Genomic DNA, 18470 nt, shown 5'->3' on the forward strand with positions numbered 1-18470 from the left:
AGTAATTAAATCTATCAGTTCTTACTAGAGATCCTGGAAATCCCTATCTGTTCCCAGTCATTTATTTTGGCTTAACCTCATCTATAATTGGAGCATGAAATGTAGAGGGAAACCTACCTGTGCACAACTAAGCTGTCAAATTGGTTTAGAAAGTAGCACGTATATTCACTCAGAGATCGTAGGGAATTCAAGACATTTGTCATTTAAAATCTTTTCTTTACCCCCCACTCTGCATCATCGCTACCCAACCACACACAAAGGTTGGAAAGTCTCTATATCCTTGTTCACCTCTACTGAAGCCACTGTTTTTGAAAACTTTCTAGGAGATTCAGGCTGGGGAAAAGGCAAAGGGAAAGATATTTATAGCTTCCTTCCTACTAATTTGATAGCTCAGATCAGATGAGCTAAAACCGCTACTTATCAGGAACAAAGGATACTATGGCAGACCCACATGTCAACCCACATATCTGCTCTGGCAATGCTATTATAAGACTTAATCATGTCATCCACAGCATTAGGGGTTCATTCACTTGCTCGTTGTCCGATGTGATATATGCCATCTGCCAACAAAGCCCTTCTACATTCTATATAGGGCAAATAGGCTAGTCTGTACACAAAAAGTATATATAGGGACAAATCTGACATCAGAAATGGCAGCATTCAAAATCCAGTAGGGGGACATTTCAACCTTCCAAGACATTCTCTGAATGGGCTTATCCACACGGGAGCATAACTTCATACTAAACACGCTGTTATTACCTCTGTTTTCTACTTGCACTGACTACAGTAAGGGCTCAATGCCAGCTGCAAACATAGTGTTTTCACACTGAGAGGAAGGATCAGTCATGCAGTTTCCAATGACCACACCCTCCAGTTTAATTTTTCCCCTCCCTCTGGTTACTTGGCAACTGAGCATGCTCTCTTGGTTATACCAGTAAGTTTCTTTTTTTTAAAAAACAACCTTGAAGTGGGATTATTTGTATTTTCCTTGGTACAATACAGCTGAAATATAGATCTTTGTTTGAGCAGTGTTATGTTTTTGTGCAAAGTTAGGTGAAAAGGAGAAATAAGGCACCGTTTGCACCAACTTAAAACAGGCTAGCAGAATGAGGGAGAGCAGCTGGAAGTTACTTGTGAGGAAATCAAATGAAGAAGGGAGGAGGAGAGAGTGAGTGTGGAGAGGGAATGATTGACATACCCATCTAAAAGCATCACAGCAAAGTGTCTGCAGGCACTAGAGATACGGAGTGAAGATGTTTTTTCCTTCACTTTTTTATATTATCAGAGGATAGGGTTAGCAAGGATTTACAGAGGGGAAACTGTGTGATAACTTCTGTTTTCCAGTAACGTCATGTGAACCATGCAAATTTAAAGGAGATGTGAATAGCACCAAACTAATCCACCATGTAGATGAGCCCAGTGACCTTAAAGCAGCCATTCTGGAGCAAAGGAACTTCAAAAGGGAGACTGCTATGTGAAACCAGCTTAATTAGAATATGTCAAGAGCTTCAGTGCTATCACTTGTGGATTGAACCAAGACGAAGGATTTTCAGTGCACTGTGTGTAATTAGCTTACCAATTCCAGGATGTCTGTGTCATCAAAAACTTTTTTGGGAACTACCACTGTTAAGGACGTAATTATCACTGTCTGTAGTTTTTCATTTCATTTCCCTCTGACTTCACCTTTTACCATCCAACCATATATATGTGTGTGGGCAACTCAGGATAATATTTCATGTATCTGATGTAGTCCATAAAACCATGTGCCATAATAAATTTGTTAGCCTTTATGGCGCAACATAGACATGCTTTCCTTTGCAACTCCTCAGTTTAATTTTTTTCTAAAGCTTGTTGTCCAAATGTGAGTGGCATTCATAAAATGTGGAAGAAAAATAAAACAACACTGCATTGCATCTCTGTGTTGTGCAGAAACAGTAACAATGTTGATATGGAGTTTACAGCCTAAATCTAGACAATAGGTTACAAAGGGAGGAGATGAATGCAAGCATAAAGTTACATTGGCTTTCTTTTGGGAGTAACATTATAGTTAAGCCAGAGACTTCACAGAAGAAGCTGGAGTTGAACTGAGGTTCAAAGATAGAAAGATGGTACCATGTATGTCCTCCGGAGAGAGATCCAGGCTTAGTGTTTTAGGAGAGAAGAAAGTTTGATGAATTGAAGGTGGTAGAGATGAATAAGGGTCAAGAACATATTATATAAGGATATGAGGGCAGAGAGAAAAGGGAAGGCTGTGGACAGTTGAAATGGTGAGGACAAGGAGTCTGCTGGATGTGGATGGAAAATTAGTGGAGGGATTTCAGGAAAGGCATCACATGGTCTGAATGACATGAGGGGTAAACAATTCTGGCAGCAGAGCTTTCATGAAAGGTGGAAGGGGTGCAGAGATTAAGGTTAACGTGGTCAAGGTGTAAGACGGCCAGGGGGTATATAGTGGGAGGAAACACAGCACAGCTTTGCAGACAGAAGGTCTCAAGTTCAATCCCCAACATCTCAAGTTAACAAATTTAGATTGCAGATGATGGGAAAGACCTGTTTGAGATCCAAGAGAGGCCCTGCAAGTCAGCACAGATAGATGATTCCTATGTTCCTGTGCCTATATTGTGTTCCAGACCTGTGTGATTTAATTCCAAGCAGTTGTTTGCAGGTTAACATTCAAGTTTTAATGTGAAAAAACATGCAGACATTTTTTCCTTCTAATCTAGAAACCTTCACCCATATCTGTTATCTTCATTAACAGCTGTTGCTAGCCACCTGCTGTGAGGCCGAAAAGGAAACTGAATGACTGTTTTCCACATGATTTTTCTCAGCATCACACAGTGCTCACATCTATATATAAATTGTGTTGCACAATCATCCGAGGATAAATCTCACTTGACAAAAGTCCCCCAAGTTGTGAGAAATGCAGGTACTGCTCTCATCTTAGAATGTGTCAAATTGTTAGCTGCCTTTTGATTTACCTGCTTTTCTTTGGTGAGCCGCTTAGATTAAAAAAAACTATCTCCTGTTTGTTTTCCATCACTTTGTTCATTGACATTCTTCTGTCCATAATAAAACAAAAATGATGGTTTTTGCACCATCGCACATAATGCCTCTAATGGATTTTTCCCTATTGTTTTTCTTGAGGTAGGGGAGATTGGTTCCTTTCTTAAATGCCACAAAAATCAATGCAAGAAAGAGAAAGGAGCTGAAACAAGGAAGATGAGAGTAGACTGTTAATTGAATCACAGACAGTTCATTTCTTGGAGCAAAGGCTGACTGTCTCTGATTCAATTAACACAGTTTGCTTTTGCCATCTTTGTTCTGAGAGCAGTGTAGCTAAGCAAGTACATTTTAGCCTGAAAACATAATAGATTTGTTTTATTTTATTTTTCTCAAACAACTGATGCAAAAAAGTTTGGGAACATTTTAAACAACCAGTTTGCCCCATAAAATTTCACCTGTTCTGTGGCTGTCATAAAGGTAAAGGTGTTCCCGCACTTGTAGTGTGAGTCATTTCCGACTCTTAGGGTGACGTTTGCTAGGCAGACCACATATATGGGGTGGGATTGCCAGTTCCTTCCCTGGCCTTTCTTTACCCCCCAGCATATGCTGGGTACTCATTTTACCAACCACGGACGGGTGGAAGGCTGAGTGGACCTCGATCCCTTTTACCAGAGATTCGACTTCCTCCTTCCGTTGGAATTGAACTCCGGCCGTGAACAGAGCTTCGGCTGCGTTGCCGCCATTTACCACTCTGTGCCACAGTTTTCTGATGCCCATCTTCTACTACTCTTCAGGCTTGCTTCATTAAAAACATCCATCACCACAGTTTGCCTTACTAGGTGCATAAATATAACACAGGCCACATTGTCCCTGAAACATCACTGAAGTCTATGAGGAATACATTTTTAAGACATGGAAAAAATAGTTGAAGTGAAGATGACAAGTGAGGTATTTGAAATAAGAACCTCTTCCAAGACATATGATGAAAACAGCCTTTTTTTGTTTGTTACTGAGAATTTTTATAGATATCAATTATTCCTATTTAAATGTATGCCTGAAACTTTCAGGAAAAAATAAAGAGTGCAAAACTTGATCCTGTTTCCTGACTCCTAACTGAGCACAGCAGAGGGAGCTGTGTCAGCTGGTCCAGAGGATATACAAGCAAGCCAGTTCTCAGCAAGTGAACACAGAGAGATAGCAGGAGTTTGGCAGGGGAGTTCTAAAGGGGTGGTCCTTATTTTTTTGTTGTATGGCATACCACATACCAGTGGGACTCTCCTGTTTATCCTAAAGGAGGACAGGGCAAAGCACAGGTCATTCCAATAGAAGTAGAAAGAAAGAAACAAAAGATAGTAGAGACTATGGAGAAGAAGGTCACTCCAGTGGTTGTGACCTGCAAGGTGTGTACAATCTTTGTTTCTTGCCTAAGAACAACATGGCATACATATGGAACAAATGCAAGCTGGTGGCACTGTTGGGGGGAAAAGTTAGAAATCTGGAACGGCGGGTGACCACACCGAAGCGTATAAGAGAAGATGAAGAGTTCTTAGACAGAACGCTTGAACAACAACAGCAAAGAGATGTACAGAAGGTGAAAGAACAACAGCATGTTGAAGTAGAAAAGGAGACTTGTGGTGAGCAATAACAAAGTGGAGGAAACTCCATCGGAAAGGGTGACAGTTAGAAGCAGAAGAGCTAGAAGACACCCTTCACCAGTGGAACTATGGAACCACTTCCAGGCACTTGAGGATGAGACTGGAGGACAGTCTGCAGGGGAAGAATTACAGGAAACCCCATGTGACAGCAAGCAAGAGACTGAAGTTCAGTCAAGCAGAGGCAATGAAACCACGCCCCATGACAAGACGAATAGAAGAGTAGTAATAGTGGGAGACTCCCTACTATGGGATTGAAACCCAAGTAGGCCGAGAAGATCCATGGACTCGCCAGGTATGCAGTCTCCCTGGAGGACAGATTAGAGATGTGACGAAAGGGTTGCCATCACTCATAAAGCCCCCTGGCAGATATCCCTTTCTTCTCATCCATATGGGAATGAATGATATTGCCAAGCAGAGCTACAAAGGAATCATATCAGACTTTGAAGCTCTGGGAAGGAAACTCAAGGACTTTGGAGCCCAGATAGTTTTCTCATCCATCCTTCTGGTACTTAGAAAAGGAGTAGAAGGGGGGGAGATACTACAGGTGGATGACAGGCTACGAAAGTGGTGCCAATGCAAGAGATTTGGATTCTGGGACCATGGGCTACACTTCCTGGAAGATGGACTGCTGACAAGTGATGGATTACACCTCACAAGGACTGGAAGAATGTGTTTGGCCACAGCATGGAGAACTTCATCAGGAGAACTTTAAACTGAATCCTAAGGGGAATGGAGACGTAAAGTTGGCGGTAATAACTAACAAAGGCTTGTGCATAGTAAGAGGAATTGAGAGAATGGTTCTAATGGGACCCAGTAATAGTCTCCATAAACATGTAAGAAGGAAGCCAGGTCTTAAATCACATAGTCTTCTGTCTCTGTATACTAATGCCCAGCGTATGGGAAACAAACAGGACAAACTTGAACTCTTAATATAGGAGAGCAAATACGACTTGATAGGTGTAACTGAAACTTGGTGGGATGACTCCCATGACTGGAATACAGCAATTGAAGGATATAACTTGTCAAAAAGAACAGAAGGAATACAAAGGGAGGTGGAGTCACACTATATATTAAATATATATATATTCCTGCACAGAAATACAGGAGGACAAGCTTGGTAGCTCCACCAAGATTACCTGGATTAAAATTAATGGGGCAAGGAATGAAAGGATCATGGTGGTTGGAGTCTAGTACTGATCACCCAATCAAGGAGAAGACAAGGATGAAACTTTTGCAAAGGAAATTGCCCATGTTTCGAGGAGGCATGATGTCGTAGTAATGGGGAACTTCAATATCTCAATATCTGCTGGGAAACCAATTCTGCCAAACACCGCCCCTCCAAGAAATTCCTGATTTGTGCTGGAGATAACTTTCTCCTACAGAAAGTGGAGGAAGCAACTAGAGGATCAGCTATTCTGGACTTGATTCTAACCAAGAGATGACTTGGTGGATGAAGTGGCAGTTACGGGAATTCTGGGGGAAAGTGACCACTTGAGTTCTTGATATTTAAAGGAAGCAAAAGCTGAGAATAGCCATATGCATACCCTGGACTTCAGGAAAGCCAATTTTAATAAACTCAGAACAATGGTAAGTAAGGTTCTATTACAAACAACCCTAATGAGAAAAGGAGTCTTAAGATGAGTAGGAGTTTCTAAAAAAGGAAATTCTGAAAGCACAATGGCAAACAATTCCATCAAGGAAAAAGGGGGAAGACTGCAGAAGAAGCCAACATGGTTTAACAAAAAGCTTAGAGATGACCTGAAAAGAAAAAGGACACATACAGGCAGTAGAAGGAAGGCCAGGCCACAAAGAAAGAGTACAGACAGGTAGCACGGAATTGCAGGGATGGCATCAGGAAGGCTAAAACTGAGAATGAGCTGAGGTTAGAGATACATGCCAAAAGCAACAAAAAAGCTTGCTTCAGATACATCCATAGTAAAAGATAGAGAAAAGGAATGGTGGTATATATGCTCAATGAAGATGGCAAAATGACAACAGATAACAAAGAAAAGGCAGAGGTGGTCAATTCCTACTTTGGCTCAGTCTTCTCCTAAAAGATGACCCTCGTGGGAAACTTGAAGTTGAAGGAGCAGGATTATAGCTTGAAATTGGTAGACAAATGGTCAAATCTGCAGGGCATCCTAGAGTATTGAAGAAACTGGCTGAAGAACTCTCTAAACCACTGTCTATTATCTTTGCAAAATTGTAGAGGATGGGTGAAGTGCCAGATGACTGGAGGAGGGCTAATTTTGTCCCTATAGTCAAAAAGGACAAAAGGGAGGAACCTGGGAACTACAGACGAATTAGCCTGACATCAATTCCTGGGAAAATTCTGGAGCAGATTATAAAGTGGTCAGTCCGTAAGCACCTTGATTACTAGAAACCAACAGGGATTTATCAAGAACAAATCCTGGCAGACTAATCTTATCTCATTTTTTGATCAAGTAACCTCCCTAGTAGACTGTGGGAATGCTATGAACATAATATATCTTGACTCCAGCAAAGCTTTTGACAAAGTGCCACATGATATTCTGATTAACAAGGTATGTGAATGTGGGCTGGATGGAACAACTATCAGGTGGATCCACAGTTGGCTATAGAATCGTACTCAAAGAGCGCTTATCAATGATTCCTTCTCAAATTGGAGGGAGATAATGAGTAGGGTACCACAGGACTCGGTCCTGGGCCCAGTACTCTTCAATATTTTTAATAATGACTTGGATGAGGAGGTGCAGGGGATGCTTATCAAATTTGCAGATGATACAAAATTGGGAGGCATAGCTAATACCCTGGAAGACAGAAACAAAATTCAAAGTGATCTTGATAGGCTGGAGCATTGGGCTGAAAAAAACAGAATGAAATTTAACAGGGGTAAGTGCAAACTTCTACATCTAGGAAAAAGAAACCAAATGCACAGTTATAGGAGTTCTCTGCAGAAGCTCTACCAGCCTGGGAGACCACCTGCCCTGCCTCTTCCATGATTTTGGAAGCCTACACCTGTGTTGAAGGAGAGGAGTCCACACCTCTGCTTACAAAGAGACTGTGCTGATACAAAACAAGCCTCCACTCTGAATAATGAAGTTTTGTAGGAGATATAGTAAATGGTTTTCTTTAGGGGCTTGGGGTGTTAATGGTTACTTCTTTGTTTTTAAAGATTGTTTTATTATTTTCATAATGTTGAAAAGTTGTTTTTGCTTATTATATTTGTTATGTCACTGTTTTATTATTTTTTGTTATTAGGAAATTGTTTTTGCAATTTTTTTTGAGATGTATTGTTGTTCACCTTGCTGTAAGCTGCCTTCAGCACAATTTTATGTGGAAAGGCGGCATACAAATAAAATTATGAAATGATGAAATAAGATGGGGGATACTTGGCTCAGCAATACTACATGCAAGAAGGACCTTGGAATTGTTGTTCATCACAAGCTGAATATGAGCTAACAGTGTGATGTGGCTGCAAAAAAGGCAAATGCTATATTAGGCTGCATTAACAGAAGTATAGTTTCCAAATTGCATGAAGTATTAGATCCCCTCTATTTGACACTGGTGGGGTCTCATCTTGAGGACTGTGTCCAGTTGTCGACACTGCACTTTAAGAAGGATACAGACAAACTAGAACAGGTTCAGGGGAGAACAACAAGGATGATCAGGGAACAGGAAACAAAGCCGTATGAGCAGAGACTGAAAGAACTGTGCATGTTTTGCTTTGAGAAGAGAAGACTGAGGGGAGATATGATAGCCCTGTTCAAGGACTTGAAAGGTTGCCACACAGAGAAAGGCCAGGATCACTTCTCGATTGTAGCAGAGTGCAGGACATGGAATAATGGGCTCAAGTTGTAGGAAGCCAAATTTCAACTGAACATCAAGGAAAACTTCCTAACTGTTATAGTAGTACAACAATGGAACCAATCACTTAGGGAGATGGTGGAATCTCTAACACTGGTGGTATTCAAGAGGCAGCTGGAAAGCCATCTGTCGGGTATGCTTTAATTTGGATTCCTGCATTGAGCAGGGGTTGGACTTGATGGCCTTATAGGTTCCTTCCAACTCTACGATTCTGTGCTTCTATAATTCTGAGAAGCTGAATATCAAGCAGGCATTTGCACTGTATTCCTGACCTCATTGTAAAAAAAAGGCTAAAAACTTCCGAAATTACTCTTTACCTTTGGCTACTAGACATCTGCTACTAGAAGTCTTGCAAACCTAGATTATGTTATGTTTACATCCTTTCTTTTTGCTGAAAGGAAGTGAAAAATTTTGACCTCTTTCAGTAATAGTGAAAATGTTAGAATGTGCAGGTTAGCAGAAATTAGCTTGGGGCAGAAGGGAAGGAATTGTCAAAATATGGTGAAGTATCCTTCATTCAAATTGGGTAGTGAACTATTATATTTTCAGAGCCCATATTTTATTTAATAAAAGTCTCTGAGAATGGTTAAAAACAAATAAAATGTTTTAATATCTTTATGAAAAGCAAAATCATAAACACACCTGGCAGCCAGCTGAACCCCCCCCCCTGCTCACTCATGACCACATATACAGTAGTGGAAAGACCCAGCCTCCTCTCGTTTATTTCAGTGTGGACTATTCAACTTGAATTAATTTGGAAAGAGTAGAATGGATTTCCTGTTTACATGGCAAGAAGCTAAGGTGGGAGCCCATACTTACCATTTTCACGTTTATGGTTCATGCATCGTTAATCTGTAAGAGGCTTTTCTCTGAAACTGAAGTGTTTTTAGTGCTACTATGTAACATGCTTTGGATGTGTGATTGCTTGTCTTTCACTCTTTGAAGTCAAGGGGGCTTCCTCATGTTTGGTGGGGGGGAATTGGGTCAAAGATTTAGCTCATGCAGATGTATCACTGTGGATTTCACCAGCAGGAACAGTTACAGTAATGAAATGGCTATTCTTGAATGAAAAATGATTACATTATAAAGTCTAATCTACGTTAAATGTTAGACAGGTTGGTTTAGAGTACATCACACCGAGATACAAATCAAGGATTACATCTGTTTATCTAATTCTTCTCAACTGAAGCAACTTAATGTCACAGGTTCAACAAATGTCGCTAAATGTTTGCATGATTGTGCTTTGTTAGTGATTACAAGATGATTCAAAGTTGTTGATGCAAAAATACCCCTCTGGCATATTTATGTTATATTTGCCATAACAGTGGAGATAAATAAAATAGAATCAAATGTGGCCAACTTGATTAGAGTCCTCTGGAGAGTGTATTGTATACAGAGGATTTATATGTGGAAAGCAAATAGTTTTCATCCCAGTGGCAGAGCGTTGTCACTCAGATTCATTCCTCTCATGGTATGACATAAAATAGATGAAATAAAATCTCGATGCACATTTTGTAGTGCTGTTTAGGATATCTTAATGCCAAGAAGCCATCACAAACATACTCTAAAAACTTTTAAGAGTTGATTTAAAATCTAGCAGAAGTCTTAAAAAAACTAACTAACATATTGGATCAAATTTATTTGAGGAGAAGCTGATCTGATAATTGTTGTTGTTATATGCCTTCAAGTTGATTATGACTTATGTCGACCCTATAAATCAGCGACCTCCAAGAGCATCTGTTATAAACCACCCTGTTCAGATCTTGTAAGTTCTGGTCTGTGGCTTCCTTTATGGAATCAATCCATTTCGTTTGGTCTTCCTCTTTTTCTACTCTCTTCTGTTTTTTCCCCACTATTGTCTTTTCTAGTGAATCAGGTCTTCTCATGATGTGGCCAAAGTATGATAACCTCATTTTCATCATTTTAGCTTCTAGTGTTAGTTCTGGTTTAGTTTGTTCTAACACCCAATTATTTGTCTTTTTCGCAGTCCATGCAAAGCGCTCCTCCAACACCTCATTTCAAATGAGTTAATTTTTCTCTTACCCGCTTTTTCCACTGTCCAACTTTCACATCCATACATAGAGATCGGTTTTACTTCCTCCAGTTGCTCAGTTACTGGGCATGTGCAAATATTTTTGACCTGAGCAGTATTTCCACTCCCTCCCGCTCCCACAGCTTCCTAAAGTTTGGCGGTTGAAAAGAAGTCGGGTTGATATTGATATTTTCTGAAATATTGGTATTGACATATTTTTAAAAATATATCAATACTATGTTGATTTGTTTTTTTCAGCAGGAAAAAATTAAGTCAGAAAAGGCAAGGGGCAGTGGAGAAAGGGGGAGCAGATGACTGACAAGAGAACTACCATACCATGGTGAGAAACAAATCAACAAATGAAAGGCTTCTGTGGGGCTCTGGGCATGCTTCCTTCCAGCCGGCCTCCAGTGGGAGTGGGTAATTTTGCCCTGTTTCTGCAGTGCCCATAATGGATTTTTAAATCAGTCCTGATGCAGAGGCAATGACCAGCCCCTGGAGAAGAAGGCTGCCTGTAACACCTCTGCATGGCCTGGGCTTGCCTCTTTCCAACTGGGGAATATGCCAGAACAGTGACTCACACCGAAGCGCGTACTCTGAGAAGGAGAGCACGGGATTAATAACTGCTGAAAGGGTGCTTTTTGAGAGAGCTGTGGTATCACTTTTAATTCAGGAAAAAAGTCCACTTCATATATCAGAAGTATAGAAATAAGTGCTTTAGTGGGTTTGCAGTCCACTACTGCACCTCTCTCTTTGTGGAATCAATCCATCTCTTGTTTGGTCTTCCTCTTTTTCTACTCCCTTCTGCTTTCCCCAGAACTCCTTTTCTGTTTTTCTGTTTGTCTTTTCTAGTGAAACATGTCTTCTCATTATGTGTCCAAAGTATGATAACCCCAGAATCACCATTTTAGCTTCTAGTAATAGTTCTGGTTTAATTTGTTCTAACACCCAATTATTTGTTTTTTTCGCAGTCCATGGTATGCGCAAAGCTCTCCTCCAACACCACATTTCAAAGGAGTTGATTTTCTCTTATCCGTTTTTTTCACTGTCCAATTTTCACATCCATACATAGAGATCTGGAATACCATGGTCTGAATGATCCTGACTTTAGTGTTCAGTAATACATCTTTGCATTTGAGGACCTTTTCTAGTTCTCTCATAGCTGCCTTCCCCAGTCCTAGCCTTCTTCTAATTTCTTTACTATTGTCTCCATTTTGGTTAATGATTGTGCCAAGATATTAATAATCCTTGACAAGTTCAATGTCCTCATTGTCAACTTTAAAGTTACATAAATCCTCTGTTATTTCTTTAGTGTTTTTGACATTCAGCTGTAGTCCTTCTTTTGTGCTTTCCTCTTTAACTTGCATCAGCATTTGTTTCAAATCATTACTGGTTTCTGGTAAGAGTATGGTATCATCTGCATATCTTAAATTATTGATATTTCTCTCTCCAGTTTTCATACCTCCTTCATCTTGGTCCAATCCTGCTTTCCGTATGATATGTTCTGCATATAGATTAAACAAATAGGGTGATAAAATGCACCCCTGTCTCACACCCCAATCAGTTTCTCCATATTCTGTCCTTACAGTAGCCTCTTGTGCAGAGTATAGGTTGCGCATCAGGACAATCAGATGCTGTGGCACCCCCATTTCTTTTAAAGCATTCCATAGTTTTTCATGATTTACACAGTCAAAGGCATTGCTGTAATCTATAAAGCCAGGGTGATTTTCTTCTGAAATTCCTTGCTCCGTTCCATTATCCATCGTATGTTTGCGATATGATCTCTGGTGCCTCTTCCCTTTCTATATCCAGCTTGGATGTCTGGCATTTCTCGCTCCATATATGGTAATACAGATAATACAGATGATACAGATTAATGCTGACAATACAGAGTCTCATTTTTACTGTTGTGTGAGGATTATTGTGACTCCAGGTTTGGCAATTGAAAGAATGGGCCATCTTTCCCTTTTATATCTATTTCTCATGATTTGAGAATTACGATGTGATATCAATGAATACATTTTCATTCTCAAAGCATTTCATTTAATTATATGCAGAGACAGTGGGTTTGTTTTGGTGTTTAGAACAGAAATTCTACATGTGCTGCATTTAGGGGGACAGCTTAGATATTATATTTTTGGATTGTTGAACCTTTGGAATAAAATGGCATACAAATGGAAGTTGGCTGTAGTGACAAAGGTTTTGTCACAATATTGTCCTATCATCACATATCATAGAGAAAAATTGCATATTTGATCAGAATTTTTAAAATAATGCAGACATACTGATTATGAGCCTATAAAAGACTGGTCACTAGGAGGTGGTTCTTTGTATTCTTTTGTGGCTTGTCTAGGCAAACTATGCACCATTCCAAATGACAGAAACTGTCACTTTACAAAGATCTGCAAAAGTTTATCAAGCAGTCACATTTTTTTTACAGCTATCATAAAGACACACCACCACACTCAAATTATGTTGATCATTCCTTGTATATAAGGTTGGATCCAGCCTTGCATGAGCAGAAGAGAAGACTGTGCAATGGTGGAAGATTCCTTTGCTGATTTGGGGTGATTGTCCCCCTCCCACTGCAGCCCTGTATAACTGACCTCTCAATGTTTGGTAGGTCCACCTGACCCTTAACAAGGCTTTTGAGAGGACAAAGGGGGCTGCAAGGAGGAGAAGGGTTGGGAAATACGGATTGTGCAATCCGCTTTCCACTAGCACAATGCTGGGTACAGTCCATAATCTTATCACCTATGATATTATTTACTTGTTTAAAACACATTTTCCCTGCTTGTCATCCAAAAAGGCTCCCAGATCAACATGAGATCAACTTACATAAGATCAACAACAAACTAGACAGTCCCTTCCCTCAAGCTTATAATCTTCTCAGAGTGCCTCATCAAATTAATTACATGGGTGACTACCAGAGAGAAAGCCTTTTTAGTGGCAGCACCCCAATTATGGAATGACATTCCCAGAGAGGTTCCTATGTTATAGCCTTCTTGGCACCAGATGAAGACCTTTTTTTAATTTTCTGCCAATTGAATATATGTTTTACTGTTGCTGGTTTTATTTAGTCTTGTACTGTGGTTGGATTTATTCCATTTAATTTTTAGAGATTCTTGTTTGTTTTTAATTTTTCTTGTTAACTACGGAGAGGACATTATGGTGTACAAATGATGTGAATAAATTAAAGTAAATAAAAGACATGACACAGAAGGAAAAAAGGATGGGGAGGGAAGAGGAAAACAAGCAAACTCATGAACAAGTTCTTAAAGTTACTAAGTTCTTATACTCACTAGTTTGAATGGAAACATTCTGCTACAGCCAGGTAGAATGCCTGCTGCTAGATGACAGATGAGGGAGAGATGGGGCCAAATGGAGCCAGACAATAATATTAGCATATGGCTCTCCTCCCCCCCCCCATATTTTTATCTATGCATCTAAAACAATTCAACTTACCCTGGGTTTATTTTTGACAGAATTGTGACTATTATTATGACATTTTGTCTTGTTCTACAGGTTTTCAGAGCACAGATTCCTTTACACGAAGGCATTTCCCACATGCTGCTCACAGGATGGATTATATGGACTTTGAGGATGATAGCCGGGGATTGCGATTTGACATGGACATGGTGATTATCTACATTTATTCCATCAATTGGGTCATAGGATTCATTGTATTCTGTTTTCTCTGCTATTTTTTCTTTCCTTTTTAAGGACTTGTTTTCCTTACTGTTTAATTCAGCCATTTGGCATGGAAACAAGACATATCCTGATGGAAAATTCATGTGTGACGCTTGGGTTTACTGTACAAAATTGACAATAGCAAGAATAACTGTCCATTTTCTAATCATATGATTTTTTGTTGCATTTTGAACTTTGAATTTTAAAGAAACATTTGTATATAGTATGTACTTTTACTAACGCATTCTAAAATAGGCACATGGTTTTCTGACCCTATTTTTTATTTTTGGTTCTGTATTGGCAACTTTTAAGCAAATTAGGGCAGATCCACATATGCACAGTCATCCAAAAGTTGCTTCAACAGCAAATGATGATGGCGTGTTTGAAACAGTCTTCATAGGTCAAATCCCACACATAGATCTTCCATATCACACCACAAAACGAATGATTTCTATGGAGGAGTTCCCACATTAAGCTGATAAGCTAGGCCTAAACGTAACATATGTTCTCATATGACAACTTTGTTTGCAGTATCATATGCAGTTGTGTTGGGTCTCCAGTTTTCCACCTTAGGAATTTATGTTATCCTAATTGTGTAGTAAAGTGTAACTTTTATGTTAAGTTCACATGGGAGATGATTTGGAAGGAAGTTATTTGTCAGCCAGAGCAGTCTGTGAAGTAGCCAGAATGGCCAAACCTGCAGAGACAATCTAGCTCTTTTTTTTGTTTTTCCTATGGTTGTCTATCAAAGTACTAGCATGGAGGGAGGTAATCACTAGTCTGCCCAAGTGTATTAGTTAAGGGACAATGTTATGGAAACACAAAGGAGAACCCACTTTAGCGCTACCTGTACTTAATGGGATCTATTTCAACAATGCAATTAAAAGACACCCAGAAAATCATGTTCGATTACTGTTGGGAGAAATGCTACACCTCACTCTAGATGCTTACTCTAACACCACATACAGCAACATTACACCTCACTTCCCATGCCAGTGCTTAACAATATAGTGAATAGGATGGGGGAGAATATCCGCTAAATTGGACTTAATACCGGATTCCGACTGAATTCAACAGTTTGCTATCTTTTCAGACCGGCACAGATTTCTTGCGGCAGGCTGTGTCTATAATCGGCACAGATCTTTTATGTAGGGCCATGGCTGTAATCAGCACTGGGGTTTTTTTTCCAATTCCCCCCCCAATTGTATGTAATTATCTTTGTAACTTCTTCTAAGTTGATGCATTCATAACAGTGTGTGCAGGTGTGATAAACAGGAAAAAATAAACCATGTGGAACACCATGGTAATTTACATAGGCATTTACATTAAAAATACACAAATTTTTTTCACAACCAAAAAAAACCCCAGCGGATCAAATCAGCAAGTGCCAAAGCAAGCAGGAACAAAAAAAAGGGCAAATCAGGATTGAACGATGTACTATAAGCGGATCGGAACTAGGCAGCAAACCCCATCCCTAATAGTGTATGATACATTCAGACTTGGTCAGTGTCATCAAGTGATAAATAAATGATGACACCTCACATACAATGTTGGAGCATTGTTGTTTGCCCGTTATTTTAAAGTTCATGTCTCATATAGAATCACAGATGCATGCAGCATGAGCTGAGGCATGAATAAGGAAGCACAGATCAAGTATCAGTCAGAAAGTTCATATTACTGCACATTACTTTAAAGTTTAAACAGTGTTTTTCAGTAGCATCCACTCACACATTTAGCTGTGAGTCATCAAGTGTTGAAACATCAAGTTATCATCATTCATGTTCAAACTACCCTTACATGTAACAGACTGAAAGTATTGCACAGGTATATATCTCAGCTTTGTATAATACCCACATATACACATAATCCAAATATGTGGAAGTGTAGGTAACTGAAAGTATTGCAGCACAGATAGATTGCCATTAGACTTCCTCATGATCTTGGTGGAAGAGGTTTTAATTATTTTAATTATAATTTTATGCTGGAGTCATACATTAGAATATATAAAAGCCAAAATCCAGAATAGCCACCTTTTACTTTCTTCCCCTTAATTGGTTTGGTGTTTCTCGGTAATCAACTTCAGGAATAGGGTTGGATCCAGATTTTGTCTTACTTAGAGTAGGCCCGTTGCTTGCATCCTAACTATGAACTGAAAGGCTCCTGGTGTTTGTGGAGGAAACTGTTTCACCCATCCCCAGAGGAGATTTCCAAGGGGCAGACAGGCTACAGGAGCAAGAGGAGATCAGAAAAAAACCCAGTCTACTCCTTCCACTGGTGGGACTATCCCATTAGCAGAACTCTGCTCACAGGACACTCTTGCCAGTGGAACCTCCATTAGGATCTCAGCCATTGAAATCAATAGAACCTAAGTTATGACTAACTAGTCACATTGATTTCCTCTCCTCTCAGTATGACTATGACTGGATCCAACTCATTCCTTAATTTAACAAACAATATTATAATATTTATTATTTCTAAAGGGCCTAAAAGAAAACAGGGTGTTATACAACATAAAGCAGAATTAACCACAAGAAAATGCTGCCCATCTGTTTCCAGTCTAGGTGTGAGACAGTCAGCCAGCAGATGCAACCCTTGGTCTACCTAAGAGATTGCTATCAGAGGAACACAGAGTTCTAGAATTAGTATAATGAGAAAGAGGGCCAACAAAGTGCAGGCATTGAGAAGTAAAAAACAACATTTTAAAATGAACATAATAAGGAAGAGGAACTCAATGCAAAGCTTAAAAAAGGGGGCAACACTGTCATATTTCCAGACAAGAAAAGTGAGAAATATTCAGATTGAAGAATAGATACTTATAGTTTTAGATAGCACGTTACTTAAACAAGTCAGCTTCATAATCCATGGTTTGAAATGGTGTTGTTTAGAAACTGACCAGACTTTATTTTAAACCATGATCTCTGGTTCATACGTAAGGATGAGCAGGATTCATGGAAAGTGAAACTAGATACTGCAAGTGTTTTCCCCCCTACCACACAAGAGAGGAGCAGGGGGGATACCAGTTTAACTGAGCCTTGTTCCAGCTCATGCCCTTAGCAGTAAACCATGGTTTACTGTTCCCTGCAAACCAGCCCATACTTTTATGTTCACAGCATCTTGGTCTCTGCCAAGACTATAGACCAGCCTTTCCCAACCAGTGTGCCTCCAGATGTTGTTGGACCACAACTCCCATCTTCCTGACCATTGGCAATGCTGGCTGAGGCTGATGGGAGTTGTGGTCCAACAACATCTGGAGGCACACTGGTTGGGAAAGGCTGCTATAGACTGTCTTTCATATCCTAATCAAAAATATCACTGCAATACCACAACGGGTGTTCTGCTAGATTAATCGCAACTCACCTGGCAAAATTCTAAAAATAACAGGGCTTTGTCCTTTTTAAAATCTATACCCTGGCAGTTTCCTTCTGTCTGCATGCCTTCTCTGATGTGCCCCCTCTCTGACATCCTACAGTAAATTTGTACAGATTTCCATTTTAACTCATTAACTGTTTTATTCACCCTTTTGCTTTTATATGTAACTTTGGCCAAACTAGTTTAACCTCATTTATCTCAAAAGCAAAATATGGACTAACTGAAAGCCCTGGAGCACCTGATGTTGCAGCATTGCTAAAGCTAAGCAGACATGGCTTCTCCTATGCAATCCATTATAGAAATATGGATTTCTTTTATTGCCATATGTTCAATATTAGTTATACTTTGGGGTTATTTAAGAATAAAAATATAAACTTTATTCATAGATCTGAAGTACAGTTTCCCTCACTGAAGGATTTAGCTTGTTTTCTGCTTATTTGTTACCATCTATGACTCAGTTGTTCCTGACTCAGCATAATGAATAATGTGAAGTACATTTTCAGCCAAAATGTATTTTACACTTTATAGCTAAGGGGGGGGCTCTAAAGAAATAATAAAGTAATTGCCTTTCTTGACTTGACTGATTTTTTAAAATGTCATTGTCCAAAACAAAAAGATTTGAAGATGTAAATCAATTGTAAGAATGTAATCATGGTGCTTTTTAAATGAATGTCATTAATAAAATGTACATCCAAATCTATTCCAAATTATAAAACAAAAGAATATTTAGGGCAAGTCTATCCTCATATTGCCCATCGGTTACTACTGCATGTCAAAGGTTTAAGCTTATGTATCCACTTATATATTGGCATAGCTGACAATAGTTGTCAAAATATGTTTAGATGGTGCATAGGTTCTTCCCAGGCATTTCACTA

General features: G+C 39.5%; 1 protein-coding gene across 5 annotated transcripts in view; it reads left to right on the top strand.

Moving 5' to 3' along the window:
• Positions 1-17382, top strand: part of RNF180 (ring finger protein 180) — a 135398-nt gene extending 118016 nt beyond the window's left edge. For 3 of the 5 annotated variants that reach the window (XM_061619077.1, XM_061619066.1, XM_061619086.1), the window contains exon 7: positions 14062-17382. In XM_061619077.1, the coding sequence (XP_061475061.1) occupies positions 14062-14258 (197 nt within the window). In that variant the 3' untranslated portion in view covers positions 14259-17382. Of the gene's footprint in view, positions 1-2758; positions 2854-10794; positions 10877-14061 lie in introns of those variants that run through there. The other 2 variants (XR_009761578.1, XM_061619094.1) reach the window with 2 other exon arrangements.
• The last annotated feature ends 1088 nt before the right edge of the window (positions 17383-18470 follow it).

Source organism: Rhineura floridana, chromosome 1, assembly GCF_030035675.1.
Source record: "Rhineura floridana isolate rRhiFlo1 chromosome 1, rRhiFlo1.hap2, whole genome shotgun sequence".
NCBI lineage: Eukaryota > Metazoa > Chordata > Lepidosauria > Squamata > Rhineuridae > Rhineura > Rhineura floridana.